At 53.2% G+C, this 22,291-nt stretch overlaps 1 protein-coding gene across 3 annotated transcripts in view; it reads right to left on the reverse strand.

Annotated features, from left to right (window-relative positions):
- Positions 1–5,664: 5,664 nt before the first annotated feature.
- CAMP (cathelicidin antimicrobial peptide) overlaps positions 5,665–22,291 on the reverse strand; it is a 45,251-nt gene continuing 28,624 nt past the window's right edge. Inside the window, exons 1-4 of one of the 3 annotated variants that reach the window (XM_032649206.1) lie at positions 16,575–16,856; positions 6,720–6,827; positions 6,505–6,576; positions 5,665–5,902 (exon numbers count right to left, since the gene is read on the reverse strand). In XM_032649206.1, the coding sequence (XP_032505097.1) occupies positions 5,831–5,902; positions 6,505–6,576; positions 6,720–6,827; positions 16,575–16,772 (450 nt within the window). In that variant the 5' untranslated portion in view covers positions 16,773–16,856 and the 3' untranslated portion in view covers positions 5,665–5,830. Of the gene's footprint in view, positions 5,903–6,504; positions 6,577–6,719; positions 6,828–7,462; positions 7,690–14,840; positions 15,028–15,633; positions 15,706–15,831; positions 15,940–16,574; positions 16,964–22,291 lie in introns of those variants that run through there. The other 2 variants (XM_032649204.1, XM_032649205.1) reach the window with 2 other exon arrangements.

The following is a 22,291-nucleotide window of genomic DNA, read 5'->3' on the forward strand; positions in this document are numbered from 1 at the left end:
CTTCTCTTGGAAATAATGCGTCAATAAAACATTATTTCCTTTTATGTCGCTTAAAACATATTTTAACCAGTATTAATCTAATTTTTGCAAATTAAACAGAATAAATAAAATTTCCATTTACATAAATGTACACAAACACACTGCCACAAACACCCACACAACCACACTGACACTATACCCCTACACTCACATATAAACCTACACATGCCCACTCACAACACCCATGCACACATGAATGCCCAGCCATACATACACATACACACCCCTGAATTACATACACACACAAACACTTTATGCACTCCTCATACACACACATCCACACACACATTTTAGAAATCCCCATACTCAACTCTACTGATATATGCCACACAGAAGAAACATCCCACAGTCATAAATCCCCCACAAACCCACACAGACCCAGACACACATACACATTTCAGACACACCCTGACACCTACACATATACCCACAAACTCACACCACATTCATTCTATACAACTTCACATACACACAAACTACACTCAAACACACACACACACTCTCACACACCTAGGGACACAACATACCGATACTCTCACAAACACACTGCACAACACTTCCAACACATACATACACCTTGACATGTTAACACCCAACGATCCAACCCCCATCCACACACACACACAGAAACACAGAAACATTTTTGAGAATAAAAGGAGGCAAAAGCCTATGGAAATGTTCCAGATTAAAGGAGGCAAATGAGACCTGACAGCTTCCTGACACACCTGACCCTAGGCAGGAACCTGTAACGCAGGTGAGAAACTCTGTAAAGCACATGATTATATCATCTGACATATAGGAAAAAGTACTGTATCCATGTAAATGTATAGAGTTGATAATTGCTCTGTAGTTATATAAGAGGCTACCCCTAATCATAAGAAATACAAATAGAATTCTATGAGGCTAAGGAAGCCAGCTCTATCTACCACCTTAGCTTTAGATAACTTCTCCGTTTTGGCTTCCTTCTCTGTGACAGCACGGAATAAGTCTATGTTCTAAGTAACAGTTAGTTCTCCGTTTTACCGACAATAAGTAATGTTGCCAGTGCTTCGAAGAGTGGAGAGTCTAGTTTCACAAAATCTCATTCAATAGAGCTGAGATTCAAAAGAGTCACGAATAGAAGATCGAGTCCCCAGGGGAACCCCAGCTGCTAGCCTGCTGCCTGCCAAGACACCAGGGCAGAAAAAACCGCAGGCAGTCCCCCTTGGAGGTCTCCATGAGCCCTCAAGCTTGCCCTGCAGTACCCACAGATGGCCAGCGGGGGCGATCTCAGAGCAACACCTTCAAGTGACTAGTCTCCCTAGGCAGCAGCAGCATTTACTTCCCTGCCAGGGCGCCTGCGCTGCTACCAGAAAAACCACCTCCCTAGGGACCAACTCATCCATTAGGTACAGTAGGCACTGTACCTACGGACCATGATACTTCTAGGGACCCACAAAAATATTTTAATTTTAATTCCTTTTAAGAACAGAATATTAACATGACTATGATAGCAATGAATATATAACATTGTATCTAGCCACGTTGTATTCAACTATGTACGAATGCAGTTATAAAATGTAATTTTTAATACTTTTCTGTGGATGAATGAGTCCACGAAGGTGAAAGTGCCTAGGGCCCATGAAAGTGACAATGTAGCCCTCTGTCTCCCCTGCCAGCGTCCTACCCTGCTCTGGCTGAGGTGACACAGAGGCAGAGTGACACACAGAACAGGGGGCTGCAAGTAGGACCCCAGGGACCAGGGCAGCCCTCATCCTCGGGCTGAGGCTAGAGAGACCATGGGGGCTGTGGGACGAGACTTTTGGGCTCTGACTGGCAGGGGCATTGCTGAGTCAGAGCACAGGCAGTCTGGAGCGTACCCCGCCCTACTGTGCCAGCTGCTACCTTCTAATGGCCACACGGGAAAAGGCTAGTGCAGAAGGGCCAGTTCGGTGCCCTCAGGGAAGTCCACTGTGTGTGTGCATGGGCTGCATTTAATTCATCTCCTCCTGCTCTGATGGGGATTCCAAGTGTCTCTCTGGGTCCCTGCACTGACAGACGAGCCGGCACTGTGCCCTGAGACTAACACACTCTAACTATTGTCTCCTTGACTCTCTCACCCTCTGAGATTCACATTTGGCCCCTATGAGGTCCTTGAACTTCCTTCTCTACCTAAATGACAGACCAGCCCCTTAAAGGAGATAATGTTGTTCCCAATTACAGATAGAGAGACAGAGGCCCAGAAAGATCAATTCTCCTGCTCAGGGCCACACGGGCAGGAGAGCAATTCCTTTCAGACATCTAGATCCCTCAGAATTCTCTCCCTCTGCCCCACTGAGGCTGACCTGGAGTCCCCTGTCCCGTCTCGGGAGCCCCCAGACTAACTCCTGAGACCTCACTGGTGGGGCTCAAGGGCAGGGTCCACAAGGACCTTGCCTGATTACAGCCCAGATTCCCTCCTTGGCACAGCAGGGGTCTGGGGGATGGAGAAGCCCCTCCTTGTCCTCACTCATTCCCTCCCTCTTCCTTACCTCTTGCTCTCTTCCACTCGCTGTGTTTGGCTTCTGTGCTGCCCCCCACTGAAGTTAGTGGCCTTCACATCTGCACAAACAATAGGAAAATATTAGGAGTCATCTCCCTGGGCCTCGTGGGCTCCTGTCCTACTCTGGCCACTTTGTAAAATCCTCAATGCCCCTTGGCTTACAGCACCACGCCCACCCCACTCCCCTCCGGCACCACCACCCTGGATGCCTCGGGCTCTTCTCTCTTCTCTCCACATCAGGCCCCGCGCCTGACCCACCTGGGACGAGTGGGTGAACTCTGCACAGCTCCACCACCATCACAGGCCACGTCCCCTAGAAGCAGGGCCTCAGCTGGGAAGTGAGAGGCATCTGATTTATTGAGGAGTGTTGTCAGGAGGAGGGAGGTGGAGGGGAGCAGGATAGGGCAGAGGAAGGAGCTGAGCAGGGACGTGCTCTACCCTGAGATGAGCTTCAGCCTCACGCACAAAAGCCTGGAACCCCTGCTTTAGGACTGACTGAGGCGGGGGCTGGGCTTTGATGTCCCCTCATAGTCAGTCCCCATCCACAGGCTGAGGGCAGAGGGGACACAACCCCCCAGGCATCTCCTGGGAGGCTGTGAAGGCAGCTGTGAAGGGGGCACCTGTGAGCCATTAGCATCCGTATTGCACATTTCAAAAAGCTGGGGGATGGGGGGGGTGCGGGGGCGGCAGCCGCCCAGCGAGGGGGATCTGGGCAGGGCACTCACAGCACCTACTGCCCAGTGCCCCGCGAAGGGACCAGCATCCCCCTGGCACCTAAGAGCCAACCTGGTAAAGACTGAACTTTCATCTCCCCCCACCCACATCGCATACCTACACCAGGACACTGACCAGACTGTGACCATGCTCTCTGGAAGCTCCCCACCCCCCCACCGCTGCATCGTCCAGCCTGTCAGGGAGTCAACCTGCTTCATCCTGTCTGCAGTAACTCCATCCCAGTCAGCCCCGCACTCTGCCAGCCTCTTGGGCCACCCTCCTTCCATTCTCTCTCCCCTCCTCTGTTGGCTACTGCCCTGGTCTGATGCTCAAAGCCATTTATGGAAGGGTCTGATACTTGTTCTTTCACGGGTAAGGGGCCCAGTGGTCACACAGCAGACACTCTCACCAGCCAATCACTTTAGAAAGCACTGACAAGGCCTGCAGACCTCCCTGCCAGGGACCACTTTGGCTCCCTGGTCAAGGGTGGAGATGAAAACAATGTAAGCATCCAGCCCTTTCCACTATCAGTGGTCACATATGCATCTTGAGGGCCTCATCATGGCAAGGCACATCTGGCCAACTCCGATGTAAAATATGAAAGGACAAGGCAGGGCTGAGGATAGAAAAGTGTTGCCATGGTAGCAGGATGGGCAGTCATGGGAGGAAATTGGAAACAGATGTGATCAGCACAGACCCATATCATCCTGATGAGTGATCCCTCTCTCAGGTTGGTCAGGGATGTGCCAGCTGTGATGGGCCTGACATGTAGCATTTGCTGATTTCCATGGTGTAAGTACTTCCATCAAGGCCGATTTCAAGCTACCAAGAGTTTAACAACCAGCTTGGAAAATCCTGACCATTTAACAACAGGCTCTGGCAAGTCTGTATCCTCTGGCACAGACACAACACAGCCCCCTGGGTGTCCTCTGCAGGGATTCCTTCCTCAGCTTGGGTTGATGTAGAGTGAGAAGCATGAGGTTCCTCTAACCTGCCTGAGATCAGCCCCACCTGCTCACCAAGAGGAGACAAGCCTGACAGGTAGCAAAGTAAGTGCTCTGTGAGATCCTGTCCTCTGTCCCTCTCAGAGCGGGGAATCTGTGTCTTGGTACAGGTTGGCCCACAAGCAGACCTAAGACAAGCATTTAGTGGAAGTAGTTTGTTTGGGAGGTGATTCCAGAAAGCACCAGCACGAGTGTAGAGAAGGGAGACAGGGCAGGACCTGAGTCAGAAGAGGACGTGTCAATGAACAGGTCACAGAAGTGGGTGACAGGGGCTCAAGCCAGCTGGGGACCTCAGGGGGAGGTGTGGCATGTCTGGGAGTGGACCCCCCAAGGAGTGAGGAAGAGGAGGTATTTTTCCACTGAGTCCCCCCAATGGTTGGTTGAGGCTGCTCCCTGCGTTCAGAATCCCCAGTGTTTCCAGCCTGCCCCAGAGCAAAGGTCAGCTAGAGAATGGGGAGGGGGCAGGATGTGCATAGTGTCTGAAACACCCAGGCACACAGAGATGTGACCCATGTGTCACTCTGTATGTCTTTCACATTCATGCAGAGCTCTTCACCCTGATGAACAGGATCCTTCTTTTTTTTTAATTTAATTTTATTTATTTTTTTATACAGCAGGTTCTTATTAGTTATCTATTTTATACATATTAGTGTATATATGTCAATCCCAATCTCCCAGTTCATCCTACCACCACGACCACAACCCTCTCCCGCCGCTTTCCCCCTTGGTGTCCATAGGTTTGCTCTCTACATCTCAGGATGCTTCTTTTTAATGCTGCATATTTTTGTAGCAGGTAGTTCCCTAAACACAAGCCCACCACTGAAATCTCGGACCCAGCTAAAGAAACAGTGATGTGTTCAATGCCAGAGGAAAAGCCAGGAGGAGTAGGATTTTCCAGACTTCAGATTGTCAAGGAGAAATGGAACGCTATGGGCATTGTAACTGTAGGCTTAGCCCTAAGACTGAACTGTGTCTCTGTGAGTGTTTAACAAATGTCTGGCCCCTCCAGACTGTCACCACCATGTGAGCAGGGACCGCATCCCCACCAGCACTGCACACAGAGCAGGTCTCCTTAAGTCCCTACTGGGTGTTGGAGGAGGAGGGCAGAGGTGTGTGAAGGGCACGAGAGGGACCCGAGAATGGAGACGCTGTTGGCCCTGCTTCCTCTCCCCATGTCCTCCTGGAAGGAACAGGGGCCTCACCCACGACTATGTTTACAGGAGTGATCTCTCTCTCTCTCTCTCTCTCTCTCTCTCTCTCTCTCTCTCTCTCACACACACACACACACACACACACACACACACACAGAGGAGGCATCCCCGAGGTAAGGACTTTGTCCCAGTAAGTGGTAAGAACGAGAAAATTGAAATTGAAACCTGGAGGAAGTTATTTTCACAAGAATTTATTTTTCACCATCCAGAACTCTGAGCCAGAACTTATCAGACCCTCAGGACTCTTCCCCGGGCTCAGGGTTCACCAAAAGCCCTTAATGGGTGTGACATCAGGCAATCCTTCACTGTTTTCTGGGAATCCGTGGAATGTGGAAAGTTGGCTAGAACCCTGCGGGTGGCCATTGCCATGGAAAAGGTGGAAACGGGAAACGAATTCTCCTGACACTCTGAAGCTGTGAACCACAATGAAATTTATTTCTTTTGTGACTAGGCAGGGGTCAAGACGAGAGCCCTCCCTCCCCACATGAACAACCCCCTAACGGACACACCAGAAGCACTGGGCCCTGTTCAGCCTTAAGCTGTGACCTTTGGAGCATGTGGATGAATCCCTACAGCCACAGACGTATGGGGAAACTGAGGCCCACAGATGGCAAGGGTCTTCCCAGGATCACAAGCCCATCCCAGCAAAGCTGGATGGGAGTAGGGGCTGAAAGCACATTACTCCAGTCAGTGCCTCTCAGAATTCAGCAGTCAAAATCCCCTGGAGGCCTGGTGAAAATACAAATGGCTGGGCCCCAGCCCAGAGTCTGATTCAGGAGGTCTGAGCGGGGCCTGGGAATCTGCCTTTCTGTCAAGTTCCCGGGTGGGACCCCACTTAGAGAACCGCCGCTCTAAGGGATGGCAGAGCCAGTCCTGGAGGCCTGGGGCTCGGGTGAGGGAGGGGCCAGGGTAGGAGGGCCTTTCTCTGCCCTCGAAGGGGAAACAGGTATTTGGTCCAAAGGATGTTCCACAACCCACCCCATTATCAGCTCCATAACACAGAAGGGGCACTCACCTCATTACAGTTTATGCCAAATTGGTCCTTGGACTGGTCCAGGGTGACTGTCCCCACACACTGTTTCACCAGCTGGAAGGGCAGGCTTGAGGTCAAACTGGAACCCCCCGGACCATCACCTACCAAATTCAGCCTATGGACTGGAAATCTTCCCGGAAGCCCCCTGTTCACATCACTGGGAAGCATCCTCCAGTGCCCCCAGCCCCCAGCCTCACCCCATTCTCCTTGAAGTCACACTGCTCCGGGGGCTGCTGGGTCGTCCTGGGGCACACGGTCTCCTTCACTGTGAAGCTCACAGGCTTTGGGGTGTCCAGGTCCTGATCCTGGTCAAGGATCAAAGTAAGGAGACTGGGCTCGGGCTCATGCTTCCTTCTCTGATCTGTCTCCCTGCCCCCACCTAGATGGCAGTCTCTCCAGCCCCTCCTGTGTGCCTGGGCCCTGGCATGGTGCTGGGTGCACAGGGGAAGGGACGGAGCCCACTCCTGGCCTAACAGGCACACAGAGAGCAGGAGCGGACCTCAGACCACCTCTGATGAGACCACCTGCACCTCTGAGGGGCTGAGGGAAGTCAGGGGTCGCCTGCAGGGGGAGATCTTGTCATCGGAACCTATAGGCCGAGCAGAGCCCTCCCAAGTAGGGAACAAAGAAGTGCAGAGCAGACTCAAAACACGGTAGTCACATCACAGAGCCAGTGACCACCCTCTATCCCTTGAGCTCACAGAAGTCCCTTAAGCCTGAACAGGGTGTACACGGCGCCTGTTTCCACAGTAGAGATGCTAAGGCAGGAAGCCTCATGCTGGGAGGGGACGCAGCTTTGGGAAGGTTTCCAGGAAGAGGTGGGAGCCCACTTAGAGGGAGAAGTCCCTTCCTGACAGGAGGTACAGCCTGAGCAGAGGGGGTGACAGTGTGGCCAGGGCTCGCGGGAGACAGCCCCCTCCCCAGGGTCCTCCTGACTCACGGCCTTGGGAGGCAGGTCCAGCTCCAGGAGGCGGTAGAGATTAGCTTCTGAGGACCGTTCGTTGAGGCGATCCACAGCATGAAGCACAGCTTCCCTGTAGCTGAGGGCCTGGGCGCTGGCCAAGGGCACCACTAGTCCCAGCAGCAGTAGCCACAGTGACCGCCGCCCCAGGGCGAGGCTGGCCCTCTGAGTCTCCATGGTCCCCAAGTCGGCCTCCTCCCAGCATGCAGGACCCTCCTTTATGCCCCTCCTGGGCCTGATGCAATGGCCCAACCACATGTCTTCCTCACCTGCCCCATCCCTGATCTCCTCCCCAGCTGTGAGCTGGACTTGCCTCAGCCCCTGCTGTTGCCTCACGGGATTGCTGGGCAGTGGGAGCGGGAAGCCTCCTGTGGAAGGTGAAGAAATGGTTTCTCCATCTCCCTGACAACATCTGGGCCTCTCCTGGGGCCCATGGGGAGTGTCATAGGCAGGGTTGCTCAAGAGCATTGAGTCCTCCAGGAGAGGGAAGACCAGGCTCTGTCTTACGTCCCCTCTGCCTCCACACTCTGGCCTCCTCAGGAATAGGGTAAAGGAGTGTATTCAACACCAACCTCCAACTCCAGGAACTGCCTGGAACCCCAGAGGCACTCAGTTAAAGTTTGATGAATGAAGGACAGTACCAACTCCTTCTAGAGTCTTACCCGCCCAGCCTGTCCCTAGGCAGACTTCAACCTCCACCATCCTGCCTCCGGGCCCAGCCCTCAGCCAGTCAGGGGCTTGGCTTCCTCTGTCTCCTGTCCTGGATTCATCCTCACTGTTTTCTTGGTTAAATAGTTCTCCACGGGTCCCCACCAGACATGGCCTGTCCCCCTGACCCCTCCTCAACCAAGCATGGGAGGGGTCATCTACACTGGGACCCCAATTCAGTGCCGCCTCTCACACTCAAGGCCACTGCAGGCTGGCCAGTCCTCACTGGATCCAAATTCACACTCAAGCCTTGTCTTCAACTATACGGATTCTAGAGACGCCTCTGTCCTCCTGAAATGGCCCTTGACCGATTGTCCCCTGCTGCCACTCTCCTGGGTGCCCTCCTGCCTCCCCCATGGCTCCTGCTCGGTCTCCTCCAAGGACCCTCCTCCTAAGAGGCAGGGCTGGCACAGCTGCATCCGGGCTGCTTCTCCTCCCAGTCCTCACACATTCCTGGGGACACCCCTTCTCAAGATACCAGTTTTCAAGGACACACATCACTGGTCTGTATCTCTGAGCTCAAGACTCCCATGAGTGCCCCTGGTTGTTCGCACTGAGCTGTTGGCTGCTGTTGGCTGCTGTTGGCTGGGTGCCGCCGCAGGAGCCCTGAGCTGAAAGCCTGGGAGCCCCACCCGCTCCTTCTTCCTCCTAAGGACACTCCCTCTGGCCTCCCACCAGCCCAGCCCAGCTCCTACCACCGTCTTCTCTCCTCGCAAGCGTAGCCACAGCCTCCAGACTCCACCTTCTCTGGTTCCAGGCTCTCCCCAGACCACTGTCCGCCCTCCACACCATTGTCTAGGGGCTCATGCCAAGCAGTGATTGGGCCATTTCCCCCGCTGCCTTGAGGCAGGGGCATCGGGGTCTGGGTCTTGATGCTCCCTGCTGTCCTCCACCCCTGCCCTGCAGGCCTCAGGTGTCAGGCTGCCCCATCCACTGCAGCCACTCAGACAGCGCTGAGTCCCCTGCTCTTCCCCATCTCTGCGCCTGGTCCCTCTGCTTGCCCTGCCCTTCCGCCTGGGGAAGGCTTCCCTGACCTCCATCCAGAAATGGCACCTCCTCCTCTTGGTTCCCATAGCCTCAAGAAGCCTCTTCCGATTTGACCCCAAGTGGCTCCCTGTCCAGTACTGTGGATGAGACACCAGGCTGGGGGGGGTCAGTGTGGGTGTTGGTGAGAACACAGCCGGAAAGATCATGGGCCAAAGCAATAGAGGGGCCACAGGCCAAGAAGGAGATTCTTGTACAGTTTTCTGGAGGAAAGACCATGTGGTTGTAGGCCTGGGGTAGCTCCTGGACTCAGCCGGCCTGCGGGAATCTTGGGGGCATGGCCAGGGCACCTCAGAAGGTGGCAACCGGGAAGGATGGCGTTAGTTGTGCACTCAGCCTTGGAGAAGGAAGGGGAGGTGGGCTTCTGTGCAACCTGGTTTCACAGTCTAGGTGTTGCCCCAGTGGCCTCTTGGTCAAGCTGTGTCCTTTCCCCAAGTCAAGGGAGGAAAGGAAGGTGATTACAGTAGCAAATAATTAGCAATACACATGGTTACTGGGTATTATGAAACACTCCCTGTGCATTCCTGTCTCTGGGCCTTTCCATTTGCTCACCCTTCAGACTGAAGTCCCCTTCCCCATCCTCCCTGGATCCCGTGTAGGGTCCTCTGCCAGGTCCTCACACTGCACTTCCTGTAATGGGGGGCCTGCCTTTCATGCCTCCAGCATCTGGCTCTCCTGGTTTAGTCCTCATAGCCTATCAGAGCGGAGGTCTTCTCAGGAAAGACACCACAGCCCTTGTCCCCAGGCAGGTTGCCCCTGACTCCACATGTGGTCCTTGAGAAATCCTCATGTACCCTTCACCCCAACAAAGTCAGGTATGAGCCCTGACCCTACATCACCCACTCCTTTGCTCCTCTCAGCCATCCTTCCTGTCCAGACACTTTATGGGAAAGAGAACTGGACCCTAGGCTGCTGTGTCCCCAACTGTGGGGACACCCACTAGCTCTCTGATTTGACCAGCTGATGAGTAAAATGAGACCCACAGGCAATATCATTCCAACAAGGCCCTCCCACCCTCTGAAAAATGACAGACCTGGACGTGGATCAACTGCCCTCGACTCAACCCACCACACTCACCCTTCTACAGGGACAAGGGCTGGAACTCAGACCCCCCTCCTGCCCTCTGCAGTGAGCAGGGAAGGCAGCCATGGCTGCTGTGAGGGTGGGAATTTGGGTCAGGGATGAAGGTCAGGACCCTCTGCTCAGGGTCAGCTTCCTCTTTTCCCTTGTACAACTTCATGTGAAGCAAAGAGCTGGGGAGATTATGTCCTCCTGGAAAGCCCTCAGCTAGGCTGGGATTTCCCAGGCACGGGCCTTGGAGAAGGAGAGCAGCTAGCAGGAGGGCAGTACTACCCTACCTTGATCAAACGCCTAACCAGCTCCTCTCCGCAGCATCTGGGGCTGTGTGACAAGGTGAGCTGGGCCCAGGTGGAGGCTGAGTGGGAGGGTGCCTGAGCTTTGCAGAAGAGGATCAGGCTTAGGGCCAGCCCCAGACATGTAGCAGACTGGTGGGCGTGAGTACCATTCCCGTGAGTGGGATTTTACTGGGGACATGGGTATAGACAGGGCAGCTAGGGCCGCAGGCCAGGCCTGCCCCCAGAGAGCCTAAGAGGGTGTCCTCTCCCCAGAGGGGACTCTGGATGCCTCAGGTACATCTGAGAAGGCACATCTGAGAAGGCACATCCTCCCTCTTTCTTCTACCAGAACAAAGACCTGCAAACCCCAGGGTCTCAGGGTCGGCCTCCAAGAGACTATGTGCTGCAAGCAGGAAGCAGGTCAGGCCTATGTGGACCCCAGCTTCCAGGAGGATGGAGTGAGACGGTGCACTGCACACGGGGCCCACACAGCTTCACCTTTCCTGGGTGCCTCTGTGGTCCCTCCCCACAGCCTGGCTTGTCTTAGTGAAGGTCAATGCATCTGGTCATAGATGCCCTGGGAAGGCAGAAACTGCCCCTCCAGAGGCACCGAAGGACTGTTCTGGGGGTCCCCTTCTGCTCTGTATTCCCACTCTCTTCCTTCCCTTCCTGGGCTCTCCCCTGTCTTCTGACTGCTCACGGCTGAGGGCAAGGACTCAGGCATTTTCGAGTCAAGTACCCAGGGAAATAAGTTCTCTCAGAATGGCTTCCAGGACCTCCTTCCTGTGTTGTGACAAGTGTGGAGTCACCACTGGCCAGGACTGGCTACGTCATCTGCAAAATGAGAACGTGGGGCCCCTTGTGCAAAATCATGGGAATTTCAAGACCTCAAGCATAAGTCAAATCTCCAAAATTTACAAGCAGCCCATGCAGCTCAATATCAAAAAAACAAACAACCCAATCCAAAAATGGGCAGAAAACCTAAACAGACATTTCTCCAAAGAAGATATACAGATTGCCAACAAACACATGAAAGAATGCTCAACATCATTAATCATTAGAGAAATGCAAATCAAAACTCATCTCACACCGGTCAGAATGGCCATCATCAAAAAATCTACAAACAATAAATGCTGGAGAGGGTGTGGAGAAAAGGGAACCCTCTTGCACTGTTGGTGGAAATGTAAATTGATACAGCCACTATGGAGAACAGTATGGACGTTCCTTAAAATATGAAAAATAGAACTACCATATGACCCAGCAATCCCACTACTGGGCATATACCCTGAGAAAACCATAATTCAGAAAGAGTCATGTACCACAATGTTCACTGAAGCTCTATTTACAATAGCCAGGACATGGAAGCAACCTAAGTGTCCATCAACAGATGAACAGATAAAGAAGATGTGGAATATATACAATGGAATATTACTCAACCATAAAAAGAAACAAAATTGAGTTATTTGTAGTGAGATGGATGGACCTAGAGTCTATCACACAGAGTGAAGTAAGTCAGATAGAGAAAAACAAATACCGTATGCTAACACATATATATGGAATCTAAAAAAAAAAAAAATTGTCATGAAGAACCTAGGGACAAGACGGGAATAAAGACGCAGACCTACTAGAGAATGGACTTGAGGATACGGGGAGGAGGAAGGGTAAGCGGCGACAAAGTGAGAGAGTGGCATGGACATATATACACTACCAGATGTAAAACAGATAGCTAGTGGGAAGTAGCCACAAAGCACAGAGAGATCAACTCGGTGCTTTGTGACCACCGAGAGGGGTGGGATAGGGAGGGTGGGAGGGAGGGAGACGCAAGAGGGAAGAGATATGGGAACATATGTATATGTATAACTGATTCACTTTGTTATGAAGCAGAAACTAACACACCATTGTAAAGCAGTTATACTCCAATAACGATGTTAAAAAAAAAAAAAAGAGTAAGTCATTACCATGTACCAAGCCCTTCTGAGCACAGGGGCCTTTGTGACTGCACTGGTGACACCCTCGTGACGCTGGCCCTGCCCCCAGCCCCCAAAATACAGTCATGGCAGGAAGAGCTCCAAGTACCTGCTTCAGGAGTTCCTCAGATGGCGGAAATTTTAATTCCCTGGGAAATACAACATGTACTTATCACTTTGATTTTCTGGTTCTCTGAAGTCTTCTCTAAGAAATAAAGAAGGGCTCTAAACACACACAAACATACACAAGTGTAGCAGCGCTGACTATAGCAACTCCCATTGCTTAGAAGGGCAACCAGGCCCCAGGAGAGCAAGGGACAAGGGGGCTCAGCAAGGCTGTGGGTGGGGGCACGTGGCAGGGCTGGGACTGGACTCCCGGGCCAATGCTCTTTCCACCGCCCACAGCACCCACAGCCGTCCAACTCTGGGGGCATCTGGAGCTCGTGACAGGGCCATGGCCTCCTCTCCAGCCCAGCACCCCCCTGCCCCCAGCCTGCTCAGGCCCAGTGGGGCCCACACAGCAGGCTGCTTCCTGGGCTGGAACAGCCTCCTGCAGCTGCCCAGCCCAGCCGGCCTGATCTCCAGAGTCCTTGCTCCTCAGGACAAGCTCCCCTGTGCTCGGAGACACCGAGCGTGGGGTGGAGAGCTGGGTACCCGGCCCTGTGAGCTGAAGAAGGGAGGATCAGGGGACTTCCCTGGTGGTCCAGTGGTTAAGACTCTGAGCTTCCACTGCAGGGGGCGCAGGTTTGATCCCTGGTCAGTGAACTAAGATCCTGCATGCTACGCGGTGCAGCACCCCCCCCCCAAAAAAAAAAGAATAAGGAAGGGAAGCTCAGGAGCGACCCAGGCCCTCCCACAGAACGGGCACCAGAAGCTGAGCCAGGGAAGACAGGAGCACCCGGGCTCCAAAAGTGCCCTTCTCAGCTGTTCTACAAGGAACAGGGGATCTGGACAGTGTCCTCTGAAGACAAATGGGAACTCCTCCAGAAAGTGGATCTTCTGCTCTCCTGGAGTCAGGACAGATGGGACAGGTCCTGGGGAAGTTGGTTCTGATGACTGACATGCCATAAAATGGTCCAGGGCACAGACCCTGAAGCCAGAGTCCTAGCTCTGCCCCTCACTTGCTGTTTACTTTTGGGGAAGAAGCTCTCAGTCTCTTTGTGCCTCCATTTTTCTCTCAGTAAATTTGTCCTTGGAAAGCACACACCTCGGGTGGCTGATCAAGGATGAGGGCTGATAAAGGAGTCAACCCTGGGAAAGAACTTAGGGCACTGGTGCTGGAGGGTGGACAGAGAATAACTGGGAGAGATAATGGGCCAAAGTGTTAGAGGGGCCACAGGCCAAGAAGGAGATTCTTGTACAGTTTTCTGGAGGAATGACCATGTGGTTATGAGGCCTGGGGTAGCTCCTGGACTCAGCCGGCCTGTGGGACTCTTGGGGGCATGGCCAGGGCACCTCAGAAGGCGGCAACCGGGAAGGATGGCGCTGGTTGCGCACTCAGCCTTGGAGAAGGAAGGAGAGGTGGGCTTCTGTGCAACCTGGTTTCACAGTCCAGGTGTTGCTCCAGTGGCCTCTTGCTCAAGCTGTGTCCTTTCCCCAAGTCAAGGGAGGAAAAGAAGGTGATTACTGTAGAAAATAATTAGCAATACACATGGTTACTGGGTGTCTGTAATCCTCCCTTTGCTTTCCTGCTTCTGCACCATTGCACTTCCTAAACCTTAGGACTGAGGTGTCTAATGGTCAAAGAGCAGGCCCTCTTACCAGTCAATCACTTTTTTTTTTTTTTTTTTTTTTCCAGTCAATCACTTTTGAAGGCACTGACAAGGCCTGCAGACCTCCCAACAGGGGCCAATTACATCTCCCGTCTCAAGGGCTGAGATGAAAAATATTCAATTAAAAAAAAAAAAACATTGTAAATTAACTATACTTCAATAAAATTTTTTAAAATAAAAATATACATATATTCAATTTTTTTTGTTGTCAGTGTTCATTTAGGCATGTTCATGGCCTGGTCCATGGCATGGGAGGGACCTGAGAATGGAGACGATGTCCTGGACCTCTTGGCCCTGCTGCCTCACAACATGCCCTTCTGGAAAAAACAACCATTCCTCTATTTTGCATGTGCAATCACATACGTACACAGAAAAACACACACTCTCACAGACAGACAGACACACATACACACGCACACACACAGGCACATATAGGAGGCCTCCCATAGTTAAGGATTTGGTCCCAGTAAGTGGGAGGAGACGAGACAAGTGAAATTAAGTAATGGAGGAATTTGCTTTCAGAATATTTTATTTTTCAGATTCCGGAAGCTTGAGCCAAGGCAGACACCTGTAGGTTTCTTCCATGGGCCCACAATTTACCCAGACAACCAGATTAGTGGGCCAACTATCGGACGAACTTTCCGCCAAGTTTTTCGGATCCTGTCACGCAGCCGCCTAAATCCCCCAACACTCTGCAGCTGTGAACCAGGAAGAACCAGGTTACTTGTGGAGAATGGACCCAGGGGTAACACAAGACCGCTCCCCACCTGGACACCCCTTTCCAGGGCCACACCAGGAGACTTGGACCCCAGTTTGTCCTCTAGCTATGACATTTGGAGCACAAGGTTGAATCCCTACACCCACAGACAGATGAGGAAACTGGGGTCCACAGATTGCAAGGGGTTTCCCAGGGTCACAAGCCCATCCCAGCAAAGCTAGACGGGAGTAGGGGCTGAAAGCACATTACTCTAGTCAGTGCCTCTCAGAATTCAGCATAGTCGGAATCCCCTGGAGGCCTTGTGAAAATACAAACGGCTGGGCTCCAGCCCAGAGTCTGATTCAGGAGGTCTGAGTGCGGCCTGGGAATCTGCCTTTCTGTCAAGTTCCCGGGTGGGACCCCACTTAGAGAACCACTGCTCTAAGGGATGGCAGAGCCAGTCCTGGAGGCCTGGGGCTCGGGTGATGGAGGGGCCAGGTAGGAGGGCCTTTCTCTGCCCTGGAAGGGGCAGCGGGTAATTGGTCCAAAGGGTGTTACACAGTCCAACGCCCCCAGAAACCCCTGCAGCTCAGATGGGGCCACTCACCTCATCACAGGTGATGTTCATTTGGCCCTTGACCTGGTCCAGAGTGACTGTCCCCACACACTGTTTCACCCGCTGGAAGGGGAGGCTCGGGTCAAACTGGAGCCACCAGACCATAACCTCCCAGCCTCACACCAGGGGCTGGAAATGGTCCCCAAGCCCCTGTTCAGCTCCCAGGGAGCCCCCAGCCCCCAGCCTCACCCCGTTCTCCTTAAAGTCACAATTCTCTTGGGGCTCCTGCGATGTCCTGGGGCACACGGTCTCCTTCATTGTGAAGCTTATAGGCTTTGGGGTGTCCGGGTCACCATCCTGGTCAAGGATAAAAGTAAGGAGACTGGGCTCGGGCTCATGCTTCCTACTCTGGTCTGTCTCCCTGCCCCCACCTAGATGGCAGTCTCTCCAGCCCCTCCTGTGTGCCTGGCCCCTGGCATGGTGCTGGGTTCACAAGGGAAGGGGACAGAGCCCGCTCCAGGCCTCAGGTGCACACAGAGAGCAGGAGAGGACCTCAGACCAGCTCTGGTAAGAACACCTTCCCCATGGAGGGGCTGAGGCAAGTCAGGGACCACCTGCAGGGAAAGACCTTGTCACTGGAACCTCCAGGCTGAGCAGAGCCCTCCCTGGTAGGGAGATAACGAGGAGCAGGGGGACTTTAGCAGGGAGGCCACATGGCAGAGCCAGTGACCACCCTCTATCCCTGGAGCTCCCAGAAGGCCCTTAAGCCTGAACAGGGTGTACACAGAGCCTATTCCCACAGCAGAGATGCTAAGGCAGGAAGCCTCATGCTGGGAGGGGACCCAGCTCTGGGAAGGTTTCCTGGAAGAGGTGGGAGCCCACCTAGAGGGAGAAGTCCCTTCCTGACAGGAAGTACAGCCTGAGCAGAGGCGGTGACAGTGTGGCCATGGCTGGCGGGAGACAGCCCCCTCCCCAGGGTCCTCCTGACTCACGGCCTTGGGAGGCGGGTCCAGCTCCAGGAGGCGGTAGAGATTAGCTTCTGAGGACCGTTCGTTGAGACGATCCACAGCATGAAGCACAGCTTCCCTGTAGCTTAGGGTCTGGGCGCTGGCCAAGGGCACCACTAGTCCCAGCAGCAGTAGACACAGTGACCACCGCCCCGGGGCGAGGCTGGCCCTCTGAGTCTCCATGGTCCCCAAGTCGGCCTCCTCCCAGCATGCAGGACCCTCCTTTATGCCCCTCCTGGGCCTGATGCAATGGCCCAACCACGTGTCTTCCTCACCTGCCCCATCCCTGATCTCCTCTCCGGCTGTGAGCTGGACTTGCCTCAGCCCCTGCTGTTGCCTCACGGGATTGCTGGGCAGTGGGAGCGGGAAGCCTCCTGTGGAAGGTGAAGAAATGGTTTCTCCATCTCCCTGACAACATCTTGGCCTCTCCTGGGGGCCATGGGGAGTGTCATAGGCAGGGTTGCTCAAGAGCATTGAGTCCTCCAGGAGAGGGAAGACCAGGCTCTGTCTTACGTCCCCTCTGCCTCCACACTCTGGCCTCCTCAGGAATAGGGTAAAGGAGTGTATTCAGCACTCAATCTCCTCCTCTAGGCACTGTCTGGCACAGAGTAGCCATCAGTTAATGTCGATGAGTGGATGACTGTACCAGCTCCTTCTAGAGCCTTACACACCTAGCCAAACCCTAGGCAGACAGTCAACCCCACACCATCTCGTCTTCTGGGCCCAGCCCTCAGCCAGTCAGGGGCTTGGCTTCCTCTGTCTCCTGTCCTGGATTCATCCTCACTGTTTTCTCGGTTAAATAGTTCTCCATGGGTCCCCACCAGACATGGCCTGTCCCCCTGACCCCTCCTCAACCAAGCATGGGAGGGGTCATCTGCACTGGGACCCCAATTCAGTGCCGCCTCTCACACTCAAGGCCACTGCAGGCTGGCCAGTCCTCACTGGATCCAAATTCACACTCAAGCCTTGTCTTCAACTATACAGACTCTAGAGACACGTCTGTCCTCCTGAAATGGCCCTTGACCGATTGTCCCCTGCTGCCACTCTCCTGGGTGCCCTCCTGCCTCCCCCGTGGCTCCTGCTCGGTCTCCTCCAAGGACCCTCCTCCTAAGAGGCAGGGCTGGCACAGCTGCATCCGGGCTGCTTCTCCTCCCAGTCCTCACACATTCCTGGGGACACCCCTTCTCAAGATACTAGTTATCAGGGACACACATCACTGGTCTGTATCTCTGAGCTCAAGACTCCCATGAGTGCCCCTGGTTGTCCGCATTGGGCTGTTGGCTGCTATTGGCTGGGTGCCACCGCAGGAGCCCTGAGCTGAAAGCCTGGGAGTCCCACCTGCTCCTTCTTCCTCCTGAGGACACTCCCTCTGGCCTCCCACCAGCCCAGCCCAGCTCCTACCACTGTCTTCTCTCCTCGCAAGCGTAGCCACAGCCTCCAGACTCCACCTTCTCTGGTTCCAGGCTCTCCCCAGACCACTGTCCGCCCTCCACACCATTGTCTAGGGGCTCATGCCAAGCAGTGATTGGGCCATTTCCCCCGCTGCCTTGAGGCAGGGGCATCGGGGTCTGGGTCTTGATGCTCCCTGCTGTCCTCCACCCCTGCCCTGCAGGCCTCAGGTGTCAGGCTGCCCCATCCACTGCAGCCACTCAGACAGCGCTGAGCCCCCTGCTCTTCCCCATCTCTGCACCTGGTCCCTCTGCTTGCCCTGCCCTTCCGCCTGGGGAAGGCTTCCCTGACCTCCATCCAGAAATGGCACCTCCTCCTCTTGGCTCCCACAGCCTCAGGAAGTCTCTTCTGATTTGACCCCAAGTGGCTCCCTGTCCAGTGCTGTGGATGAGACACCAGGCTGGGGGGTCAATGTGGGAGTTGGTGAGAACACAGCCGGAAAGATCATGGGCCAAAGCAATAGAGGGGCCACAGGCCAAGAAGGAGATTCTTGTACAGTTTTCTGGAGGAAAGACCATGTGGTTGTAGGCCTGGGGTAACTCCTTGACTCAGCCAGCCTGCTGGACTCTTGGGGGCACGGCCAGGGCACCTCAGAAGGTGGCAACCGGGAAGGATGGCGTTAGTTGTGCACTCAGCCTTGGAGAAGGAAGGGGAGGTGGGCTTCTGTGCAACTGGGTTTCACAGTCCAGGTGTTGCCCCAGTGGCCTCTTGGTCAAGTTGTGTCCTTTCCCCAAGTCAAGGGAGGAAAAGAAGGTGATTACAGTAGAAAATAATTAGCAATACACATGGTTACTGGGTGTCTGTAATCCTCCCTTTGCTTTCCTGCCTTTGCACCATTGCATTTCCTAAACCTTAGGACTGAGGACCCCTTCCCCATCCTTCCATGGGTACAGGCAACCGGTTGTTCAAGGACAAGGTCTGACAAAGGAGTCAACCCTGGGAAAGACCTTGGGAGCAACTGGCCTATAACTGATGCTCTATTAAGAGCAGCTGTTAGTATGAAGAGACCAGAAGAGACCCAGGGCTACCCAGGTCCTTAGACTCTAGAGTCAGGCCGATATGTGTTTGAATTCTTGGTTTGCCTCTCACTAGCTGTGACTTCCTTGCAAATACTCTGCTCTGGTGGAACTCTCAGCAGCAAGGGAGAGTGAACCCAGCTACAATGACCTCAGAGAAACCCACTTGGCTCCATTTTCCTGCAGTTCTCTCTCCAGGCTCTTGCTTAGAGAGAGAGAGAAGCAGGGGGAGAGGGAAGCATGGAGCGGGGGGGGGGGGGGGGGGGGGGGGGGGAGAGGTGGATAAAGGAGCAGCATTAAGAGAGGGAGGATCTCTGAGGCCACAGTAGCTGTGCCCTGAGATGGTCAGGCTGGGCCCTGGGCACTCTCCCCACTCCCCCTCCTAACCCAACAGAGGACACACCAGCCAAGAGATGGGAACAGAGGCTCCTGCAGAGGCTGCTGCAAGAGTGTTGTCACCACCTTGTCCCCAATCTGGGGCTCCCACCTTTCCCAGCTCCCCTCTATTTCCCCGTCCAGTCTGGTTGAGCCAGCCATCCTTTCCCATCATGCTCTGCACTTAAAACCCCCAATTGGACAAAGCACAGCCTCACCTGTGTTTAGACACATCCTCATCCCAGCCCCAGAGCCCAGGACTTCCAGGCAAACAGAGCAGAGTGGTTAAGAGAAGGAGCAGGGCCAGGGCTGAGTGCCCTGGCTTCTGGTCCCCCGGTTGCGGCCTCTGCCCAACCTGTTGACCACCTATGTCAACTTAAACCAGACTTTAACCAGCTGCCCCTCCTTCTCTTTGTCTGTAAAATGGAAGATTTCTTACAGTTGCACAGAAGGCCCTCCTCTCCCCCATGGAGAAATTCCTCCCATCTGAAATTGGAGGTGAGGGTCAGAGACTCTGAACAGCAGGCCCTTGTTCATGCACAGGTGTAAACAGATGCCTCTGAGGCTGAGCAGCTGCAGTGGCACAGCCCACACATTTGTCTTTAACTTAGCTGATTCAGCCTTGAAGGATCAGGCATCTTCAGGAACCTGGGTGGACCAAAGTCCCCAGGAAGCTCTGACACGGACCCCACATCTGAGAGAGCCACATCTGGAACGTGACCGGCCACGTTTCCGTCTAGATGTTTCGCTCCAAATACCCCATTTACCTCTTCTCTGGGAAATAGTCATTTTGTTGGGGTTTTCATTTCTCACCCTTCCCATGATAGGGGTGTTTCTCTGTTAGGCTCTTAACATCCACTAATGCCCAATAACAAGCTAGTGATGCCTCCTGAATGGGCGGTAGTGTCCCATTCCAGGCTGCATAATTCTCAGTCCCCCACACTGTCATTGGAAAGGCTCTTTAGGACAAATTGGCCTGAGCGGGAGGCAGTCTGTACAGCCCGCTGGTTGCTTTCTTTAAGCACTTGTGTGTCCACAGCTGGCGTGCGGTGATCTCCTGGCCCATCCACCCCTCTCTTCTAAACTGCTTTGCTGCCACCATGTGGCTGCGCAGGGGAGCCTCGAGGACTCCCACTGTGCACTTGTCCCAATGTCACCATCCTAAACGTGGCTTTTCCCTGGTGGCAGCACCCCTCACAGTCAGAGGTAGTGGTCATCCTAAAACCTCTATCTCTACAGCCATTCAGCAAGATCATCTACCTGACTGTGTGCAATGTCCACCAAATGAAACAACACAGATTAATTTAAAGGACACGGTAAGGCCAGTGTTGGCTGAAACGGCACCTTTTTTTAAAATATATTTTTTAATTAACTGCATTATAGTTGGATTAAGTCACTTTTTTTTTTCCCCACACCGAATGGCATGCGGAACTTCCTCGACCAGGGGTCAAACCCGTGCCCACTGCATTGGAAGAGCAGAGTCTTAACCACTGGACCACCAGGGAAGTCCTGAAGCAGCACGTTTATAACCTAAAAAAGACAGCCTGAAGCACCATCCTTGCCTGGAGAGAACTGTTCAGAGATCTCATTAGGAGTGCATAGGGTCAGAGCCCCGTGGAGTGTGGCTTTTTCTACTACAAGACCAAAAAGGGCTAGGTTTTAATAGGCATTTCAAGTTTGGCACAGGGGTAGTCCTAGTACCAGGAGCATCAAGTTCGTTACTTTGCAAAAGGCAGCAATTTCACTTTGCTGGAGAGATTCAGTTTTGTGGATTCACCCTCATGGTGTCAAGAAACTTGAAAGTTGAAACTAGCCTCTGAGTATTGTTATTTTTCAGTCACTCCTGCACTGTTGATAACACACAAGGCAGAGGCATCAGATGGAAATCTTTGGCTTCCCAACAAACAAAACATCACCTACACGTGAAAACACTGGACAATGTTGTCAGTGCATTGTGGGAAGCTCCTTCCACTCCATGTTGAAGTGATATATTATTGAATACAGATGCAATTAATTACAGATGTATTCTGTAAACCTTAGGCCAATCACATAAAAGTACTTAAACAGAAGTATAAATAGTAGGCCAAAAGCAGACATAAAGAAAAATCATTGGGCTTCCCTGGTGGCGCAGTGGTTGAGAATCTGTCTGTCAATGCGGGGGACACGGGTTCGAACCCTGGTCTGGGAAGATCCCACATGCCGCGGAGCAACTGGGCCCATGAGCCACAATTACTGAGCCTGCACGTCTGGAGCCTGTGCTCTGCAACAAGAGAGGCTGCGATAGTGAGAGGTCCGCGCACCGCGATGAAGAGCGGCCCCCGCTTGCCACAACTAGAGAAAGCCCTTGCACAGAAACGAAGACCCAACACAGCCATAAATAAATAAATAAATAAATTTTAAAAATCAAAAAAAAAAAAAAGGAATCATAAAAACAATTCAAAAGGGGAATTCCCTGGCAGTCCGATGGTTAGGGCTCCGGGTTTGATCCCTGGTCAGGGAACTAAAATCCCACAAAAAGAATCTTAAAAAATAAATAAATAAATTTTTTTAAATCAAAAGAAGGCAGAAAAAGAGGGAAAAATACAGTACTAATTGAATGTATAAAAGAGCTTTGAGATATGAGGTTATAATCCAGATGTGTCAGTGATTACATTATGTAAGTGGCCCTGTGTTAACCAGGTTTTCTACTTTCTGTTTCTGATGTTTTCACATCCCCTCCCAGGGTTAGCAGATGCCTAGAGACAGCAGACTCTCTCCCTCAGCTTGCTTTTCACATGCAAACTGACCAGCACCCCACCCCACCCTCTCTGCTGCTGAGACTCTAACCCCCTGTCCTAATAGCCCCAGGGTCAGGCATCAACA

Source organism: Phocoena sinus, chromosome 11, assembly GCF_008692025.1.
Source record: "Phocoena sinus isolate mPhoSin1 chromosome 11, mPhoSin1.pri, whole genome shotgun sequence".
Classification (NCBI taxonomy): Eukaryota; Metazoa; Chordata; class Mammalia; order Artiodactyla; family Phocoenidae; genus Phocoena; species Phocoena sinus.